This window comes from Mus pahari, chromosome 2 (assembly GCF_900095145.1).
Source record: "Mus pahari chromosome 2, PAHARI_EIJ_v1.1, whole genome shotgun sequence".
NCBI classification, from domain to species: Eukaryota; Metazoa; Chordata; class Mammalia; order Rodentia; family Muridae; genus Mus; species Mus pahari.
Window position 1 is genome coordinate 38,781,848 of NC_034591.1, and position 9,208 is coordinate 38,791,055.

The 9,208-nt window shown below is 37.9% G+C and overlaps 1 protein-coding gene across 1 annotated transcript in view; it reads left to right on the plus strand.

The window, feature by feature from the left end:
* Cftr (CF transmembrane conductance regulator) overlaps nt 1–9,208 on the plus strand; it is a 148,114-nt gene that overhangs the window by 67,163 nt on the left and 71,743 nt on the right. Inside the window, exon 11 of the mRNA XM_021190745.1 lies at nt 1,443–1,634. Coding sequence (XP_021046404.1) covers nt 1,443–1,634 — 192 coding nt within the window. The remainder of the gene's footprint in view (nt 1–1,442; nt 1,635–9,208) is intronic.

Here is a 9,208-nt window from a genome sequence, read left to right on the forward strand (position 1 = left end):
TCTCTCCCTCCCTCCTTCCTTCCTTCCTTCCTTCCTTCCTTCCTTCCTTCCTTCCTTCCTTCCTTCCTTCCTTCATTCCTTCCTTCCTGTGTGTGTATGTGTGTGTGTGTTTGATGCACACACACAAAGTTGACATCCAGCATTTCTTTTTTTATTGTAGTTTTTTAGAAAACATTTATTAGGTTTTTTTTTATTGGATATTTTCTTTATTTGCATTTCAAACGTTATCCTCTTTCCTTGTTTCCCCTGTGAAAACTCCCCTATCCCATCTCCCCTATCCCTGCTCACTAACCCACCCACTCCTCCTTCCCTGTCCTGGCATTTCCCTACATGGGGCATTGAGCCTTTATAGGACCAAGGGCCTCTCCTCTCATTGATGTCCCACAAAGCCATCCTCTGCTATATATGTGGCTGGAGCCTTGAGTCCCTCCTTGTATACTCTTTGGTTGGTGTTTTAGACCCTGGGAGCTCTGGGGGTACTGGTTGGTTCATATTGTTGTTTCTCCTATGAGGCTGCAAACCCCTTCAGTTCCTTGGGTCCGTTCTTTAGCTCCTCCATTGGGGACCCTGTGCTCAGTCCCATGGATGGCTGTGAGCATCAATTTCTGTATGTCAGACACTGGCAGAGCCTCTCAGGAGACAGTTCTATCAGGCTCCTGTCAGCAAAGACTTGGTATCTATAATAGTGTCTGGGTTTGTTAACTGTGTATGGAATGGATCCTCAGGTGGAACAGTCTCTGGATGGCCTTTCCTTCAGTTTCTGTTCCACACTTTATCTCTGTATCTTGTTCCATAGGTATTTTGATCCTCCTTCTAAGAAGGACCCAGCTTTTCTTAAGATTAACAAATTCTCTATACCACACCCTGATCTGTCGCCTATTTTATACATACTTGTTTTTTACTTATGACTCCTCCTATGAGGGCACATAGCATTTAAGCTCTTTTCTTACTTTTTATTTTTATAGTTATATAAAAGTGGCACACAAAGAAAGCTTTCCAAAACATATACATATGTTTTATAATTTCTTAAAGATGAAAGCAAATTTTCATACTAATAAGATGAAAGTACTTTCTTAGACTGAATCTCTGTTAGTTTATTGTGATAAACACACTCATGTAGTTAGAGCATAGGGGCAGCCTGTAGCCCAAGAGCTTTCAGCAAGTGCTCACTGTCATCAGTCTCCTATTACAAACTGGTCTCAGCAATTTAAGTAGGGGCTCGCTCTTCTTTGTGATCCTTAGTCCTGTGTTGCCCAGGTCTCTTTCATTCCCTTTGTATTTTTTTATGCCTAGAAAAGTCCCTGTGTCACGAAGTACTAGGATATCTTTAATCAAATGAGTTAGACTCATTAAACATTGGATGACTTCTGATTGGAATAATTGCAGGCAAGAAAAGGATAATTAATTTGATCAAACAATTTAGCTGCTGTTTTTATTTGTAGACATCTCTCCTGATGTTGATTTTGGGAGAACTGGAAGCTTCAGAAGGAATTGTTAAGCACAGTGGAAGAGTTTCATTCTGCTCTCAATTTTCTTGGATTATGCCGGGTACTATCAAAGAAAATATCATCTTTGGTGTTTCCTATGATGAGTACAGATATAAGAGTGTTGTCAAAGCTTGCCAACTACAGCAGGTAAGCATATTTATGAAAAATGCTGACTGTGTTAGCTACTTGTGTCAGTGTTGTGATAAAATCCCTTGACTACTCACCTTGAAAAAGGGTTTATTTTAAATTCTGTTCAGGGATGAATTTTAAATTCTGTCCATCTTGGCAAAGGAGGGGCAGGAATGGGAGGATGGCTAGACATGTTGTATCCATAGTCAGGAAGCAGCCAGCCAGCAGGAAGTGGGGCTTCAAGGCCTACTTCTAGTAGCTTACTTTCTCCAGTAAAGCTCCACCTCGTAAACATTGTCCTTCCCCAGTGTACCCCCAACTGGAGATAATGTTTTCAAACACATGCGCCCATTGTAGGTATTTCACATTCACACCACTACATGGATTAAGCTCATCCAGTCTTCAGACTAACCAAATTACATATTTAGTTCTCTATTAAGTTAATGTAAACATATCAAGGATCCCTCTAGGAGTAAGCTGGAGTAGGTGGGTCGGTGAATAAAACCATGGCTCCTACTTTAAGTTTATACAATTATAAATAGATGCAGTTTATTTTTAAAGTATGTTTGGGTGTTATAAAAATAAAAATTCCTTATGCATGGGGTGTGGTACTTCATGACTGCAATCCTAATACTCGGGAGACTGAAGCAGAAAGGTCATGAAGTTGAAGCCAGTCTTAGTTGTATAATGAGTTCTAGGCCAGTCTGGATCATATGGTAGGATCATGCTAAAAACTAACAAACCAAAAGTCTTTATGAATTCAATAGTAGTATTTTGTGTACACTTTGAGACCACAGTGAAAAGAGAAGCTATCCTAAAAACTTGGGTTAATCTTGAAGAAGATATCCATACTTTTCCAAAGTCCTTCTTTTTACAACATGGGGATTGATGTATTCTGGGCTTGTTACCAGATCTGTTTTTAGAAGAGTTTTTCTGGACAAGAATTAGAGGGAGTGATAGGTCTTACTTGGCTTATTTTGGGAGTGGTGGGGTGAGATAGGGTGGTACTTTCTTGCTAGATTTAGATTTTGCTTTGCTTTGAGTATGTATTTTTCCCAAATTAATGATTTTACAGATGATATTTTGAGTAACCAAAGGCGATCAACAAAATGTACATAATCCAAACATAGCATTTATACATTACTGTTAATAAATTTAGAGCTGTGGATCCATCCATGAGACAAGTATTTACAACATTCTGAACACGGGTAGGTCATTGGAATGTTTAGATGAAGAAGATTGTATATATTGTTAAAGCTTCATAGTAGGATGGCATATACTAATAATAGAGGATTATATGGTTTGTAAAGTATATCTCAATAAAATAATGAAAGGAGAAGCAAAATATATTCTTTCATTTGGATGTAAGGACAATTACAATTATTTTATAGTGCATGATTCATTGTGTTTTAGTATAGTTACAGTGGTACAATGATGACCACTCTTTAAGAGCTCTGAAAAGAAACTCTATATTCATTAATAGTCAAATTCAATTTTTTGTATGTTTGCCAACTCTATGCAACCACTGATCTATTTCCATAAATTCTCCTGGTCCTTTTCTTTTTCACATTTTACATAAAGGAAATTTATTGAGAATTTCATACATATATCTAGTGTATGTTTTATCTAATCCATCTCCCACTATCTTTAACTTCTCCCATACTCCCTTCAACCACTTCACCCACCCAAATCTGCACTTTGCCTTAAGCTTCAGAGTTCAGTCTGTGATCCTAGTATATGGCCTTATACCCGTGCTATGCTGTCAGCTCTAAGGAAATTTTAATGTAAAACAATTAATGTAAAGCAATTAGGTTTCATCTACTTAGACTTGCTGTGCTTTATACAGCATCCCGAAGAGTGATAGAAACAGACCAATAATGAATTTAGTTAAAAATGGAGAGAAAGGGAATATGTTAGGAGTAAAAAGAAGAAACAGAGAGACTCCATCAGGGTTTGCCCAAGAATAGCAGCCTCCACATGCAGAAAAGGGTAATAATATTCCTGATGGTGTGATTCTTTATAGAATTCCGAGGATCACAAGAAAAGCTTGTGGCCCCCAGAGTTCTTTATTAGGAACATTGGAACTATGAAAAAGAGAGAAAGTCAGACTGAATTTAAGAAGTAGAATAATGGGATCTGATGGTTTAGAGTAAATGAGGAGATAGTTGCCCAGTGGAGCATTTGGTATAAAATCCTTCCAGTAAACATTAAGTTATTTTTGCTTCTTTTGAAGTCTAGAATAATATCACTACAAAGAAAAGCAGGAAAATACTTTGAGAGCCAGTTGTTCTTAATAAGTGAATTCTGTAGAGACAAAGTTGTTAAGGACAAGAAGAGCCTCGAAACCAAAGAATAATGAAAAGACATTGATATGATATTAATACTGACAAAACTGGTCATAGAGAAGATGATAACAATGGCATTTTAAAATTTTGACTTACATGACAAAGTCAACAAAATTTGGGTATCTATGGAAGAAATTAAAATGACGGCAGAGCCTGGAGGTTTGGAGTGTGGATGCATTGGCTTTCTGCTCAGTGTAGGTGAGAGGTGGAAGTCACCCCACTTTAGTGTTTCTTCAGACCCCCCAAAACTATGTCATTCCTTTATGTCAGACTGTTTTGGTTTGATTTCCAATGCTATGATTTTGATCAAAAGCAACTTCGGGGAGAAAAGGGCCAATGTGGCTTATACTTCCCAGTCACGGTTGATCATTGATGAACTCAGAGTAAGGAACTGAAGATGGGAACTTGAAGCAGACACCAAGAAGAGTGCTATTTTCTCATCTGTTCTTTGTCTTGCTAGCAGGCTTACACTTAGCTAGCTTTCTCTTACAGAGTAGAATATCTGCCAGGAAGTGGCACCACCCAAAGGTCAGCTGGGTTCTCCCACATCAATTAGCCATCAAGACAATTTCCCACAGATATGCACAGGCCAGTTGCACTGGAAAAAATTTTTCTTTCCAGGTGACTCTAGGCTCTATCCAATTGACAATCAAAACTGTCTACTTTAGGAGAGTCAAGGTGGATACCAAATGAAAGCTTAACCACTTCTCATATAAAGGATTTATATGATAAATTTGGGGGACACAAACTTAAGGTTCTAATTTCTGTATGCTATGACAGTTGTTGGGTTAAAGTCAGTGGTAAGGTATGAGCCTACTTGGATAATTCAGGAAGCCCCTCTCTAAGAGAAGACTTCTTGAAGAACAAGTCAAAAAGAAAGAACATTATGTATAAAAGAAAATGAACAGAAACTTGAGTGTGAAACCACCTATTGCAGGGATTATAGGCATCTTGATAGAGCCACGGTGCAATTAACTAGAATGAGTGAGCGGGGATGGATTTAGGGAGCCAGACCTGGGAGGTTTATCCTAGAGAACGGTTAGCAAGAGTGCTGTGAGAGCTTCGAAGTCTGTCCCTGTCATTCTGGGATAATGGAGAGCAGAATTAAGGTGGGTACCACATGAAGCTTAGCACAGCATAAATAGCATATATTTTGAAATCATACAAAACTGAGTCATAAGGTTATTTAACTTGTGCCAATTTGGGTTTTTCCCTCTGCAATATGAAGCTAATAGCACCTAGTCTATAGCTTTTGTAAAGTGCTCTAGTACATAGAACGTTCATCATAAATAAAGCACCAATTATTATCATTACTGTCATCATCATTGACAATACTGCTGTCACTCTCACTCACACCCTCTCCCTTGCTCTCCTTGAAATTAAAGGTCTCTTTTTCCTCAGCTGCTGTTACTTAGACTAGCCTCAGCTTTCCTTAGTTGCCTGGAGTTCTTTGCCTAGGGTTGAGACTCCTGAACTTTCCCCTTTCTACATTTAAAAAGTCCATTGGTGTCATTGTTGATTGTCCCTTTAATTTGCAAATTACCCTTCTTTTTCTTAGTTAAATAAAATGTGAAGTAAAACTATTTTTTTAATTTTAAAGAATCTCTAAGTCTTTGTTCTTTTTGTGCCACTGCTTTTTGCCTTTAGAACCTTTTAGTTACCATATGAAAGGCTTTTTTCTTAAATCCCTTTGCTCTTTAAAATGGCAAATGCAGTATTACAATGAGCTAAGTATATGGTGTGGTGTTATCTTCTGAACTACAGAGTAAAGTTCTGAACACAACAACTCTAAAAATGTTATTTTAATTTAGTCTATCTAGTGTACTGATAGAATAGTATATTTTTACTGGATGACTGTTTTGGAAATGATTTGAGGTAATATGATGGTTGGAAGAATTTTGCTTAGAAAAGGTTCTAGGAGTGTTGTGGTCTCAGAGTCTGAGCAGATTGTTTCTTGAATGAACACACTTTGTGGAAGCTTGGAATGATTGTGCTTGTCTGACTATAAAGAAAAGCTTCAGGAGTCCTGTTTGCAGTGACTGAAACTTCCATGTTTGTTTCTTTTATATAAACACACATTTGGTCAGGTGCAGAAGGAACCTCAATACACTAAAATCCCTTGTTTTCTTAGATAAATAAAATACTAAGTAAAACTTCTTCTTTTTTTTAATTTTAAAGAATCCTTAAGTATTTTTCCTTTTTTTCTGCCACTTTTGCCATATATACAGATACAGACACACGCACACACACACACACACACACACACACACACACACACACATGTACACACACGCGCACGCACACACACACACACACACACGCGCGCGCGCACGTGCATGCGCGCACATACATACATACATATGTACATATAATGAAGATTTTACCTCTTAAGAATGTAGGAATTTTGATCACAGGAGCAAAGTATACCTACAGAGTCCTCAATGGCTCAGCAGCTGGCACCAACACAAGAATCCCTCAGCATAATCTATGGGTGGTCCCATTTGCCAAATCCAAACATTCATGACTCTGTTTTCATTTTGATTGCTGAAGTTGATCTGATCCTCGATGTGCTGCATCAAGGCTTGGAATTAGAGATCGGGACGGGATATCCTCTTCCTCATGCTTGTGTTTTTGTTCAACTCTGAGATCTTCAAAGTCCCCTGTGTGTCGTGATGCTCAGTGTCACAGGAGTATGTGAGTGTGGAAGGGCAAAGCATGCACAACATATTTCACATAGTTTTCTGATTTCAGTCTGTTGTTGGAAATTATTCACTAGATGAGGCAGCTCAAGGGGGAAGGGCACGGTGGTTCTGTTGATATAATAATTTTTAGCATGAAGTCTCAATTAAATATGTTATTTATTTATTTTTTTATTTTTAAGCTCTCCTTTGGGAAAAAAATCTCCATGCCTTGCTTTTTAAAAATGAATTTTAGAGTCTAGATTTTACTTTTAGGTGATTTGTGAGTCACTTGTATAACTCTGCTCTGCTCCTTGTGGCCATTGACTGTCTCTTCATTTTCCTCTGTGGGCCCAGCTTAGGGTTTTCTTGACACATTTCTTTTCAGTGCCCAGCACTAGGGACTGTTATAGCTTTAAAAGAAGAAGTAGCATGATTTAGCTCTAGTAGAATAACATGTCTTATGAAATTATAGTCCTATTTCAGTGTTGAGAGAGAGCGAAGGCTTACACTCTTCTCTTGCCCACCTTCCCTGCCTCACATAGCCCCAGTCACAAGAGAATTCTGGACAGGCCAGTGTTTGGGTAGTAAGTGACTTGATGGTCTTTATTCTGTGACTCATTTTCTTATAAAAGTACCTGGGTTTGGAGGAGTAATTAACGTTTATAATACTTTATGGCGGGGCGTAAGGATGGGCAGTGTGCAAAGGAGGTTAGGGGTTTAGGAGATGTCATCAGTTTCCACAGAATTATTGTGATGCTTTTGAAACCACAAAACGATCCTCATTAAGTAAGTATCTGCCGTGAAAACCATTACACACGCACTGCAGCAAAAATTACTATGTGAGCTGAAGGAGGAGGAATCGTGCATGTTTTTCTCTTCATAGCTGCTTAGTGGTTTTTGTATTTAACTTGCTAGAGAAAAATACTGAGAAGAAAATTGCCAAGAATTCAGTAAAAGATTAAAAAAAGAAGAAGAACCATCTTGGGAGAGAAATTGGCAAGAAGTAATTAAAAGTTGGGAGGGAAATAAGCTGAGAAATGAGGGTGTTCTGAAAAATAAATTCCACCATAGAGATTCCACATGACTAACTGAATTTGAATTTGACCTCTGGCTCTCCATGTTCTGCATGACTAACCTATGAGAAGGTGAGACTTAACCTTTGAATAGTCAGTTTACCAAGTTGGATAATTCACAGCTTTACAGTTAGAAGTAATGAGAAGGTAAGTGCCATGGGATTCAGCATTGTACTAGCTCAGACCTAATGCATATCTAAAGGAGATATCTGAAACACATTGAACTATGTCCCTTTCAACCAGAATAAATCACATAGACTGTACCGTATCATGGACTACCTATAATTTTCTGATTATATGTGATTAGGAAATACTAGATATTATTTACCGTAACATGAAGCCAAGAATACTTATAGAACTACTGAACCAGAGCTAAATGGGAATGCCATAGTATTTTATAGACTGAACTGGTATTTCACTGCATTTGGGCCTTGGAACTTAAAAAATATGTACTAGTTAATATTTAGGGAAAGAGTATCTATGGCAGCATTGTGCTAAGCACTAGCATGAACTGGCCCATGGAGTTGTCACTTCTGATTTATTTAGTGATAGCTTCACCAAGAGTTTGCAGTAGAGTGAAAATATGCTGATTTCAAAGTGCAGGCTAGGCTTCAGGCCCTAAGCACATGAAGTTCCAGCGCTAATTATCAGGTTAACACATCAGAGTCCTTAAGTCACAAAAGCCAAAATAGCATCAGGATAGCCACTCCTGCTGAGATTTGAAGTCAACAGAGCAGGAGCTTTGAACATAATTATAACCGTCTGAACAGACTACCTCATGAGTGGACTGTGAAACTATGACGTGTAAGCCTAGCCTTCGTATTTAAAACAAAAGATTTAACAGATAAAAGATAAAAATAATTTTATAAAAATCCTTATTATGTGTTTCCAGCTTCTATCTTTTTAAAGATGTAGGAAATCCAGATTCAGAGTTCTCCACACTTAGATGATGAATATTATTTAAACCAAGAAACATTAAAATATAATTTTAGATGCAGGATGGCACTCAGAAGACCCTAGCTAAACTTTACATTCATGGCAAAGTTTGACATTTTACCAGACTTGTAACTCTATAGATGTTCATAGAAGCTTACCAAGAGAAGGAATCTTGGTGTTTGCTAAATTGAATGTGAAGTCTTCTTTAGACAGGTGAAATGTACTAGCATTGACAGCTGTTAGAAGTGACTCCATAATGATAGGATAAGTGCTTTTATTTATATTGCTTATTCTTGGTTTAGATTGATGAATTAAAAAGAAATTGATATCAGCTGGGTATGGTTGCACATGCCTTAATCCCAGCATGTGGGAGATAGAGGCAGACATGTCTCTGAGTTTGAGGTCAGCCTGGCTTACAGAGGGAGTTCCAGGACAGCCAGGGCCACAACACAGATGTAGCCTGTCTACAGAAAGAAAGAAAGAAAGAAAGAAAGAAAGAAAGAAAGAAAGAAAGAAAGAAAGAAAGAAAGAAAGAAAGAAAGAAAGAAAGAAAGAAA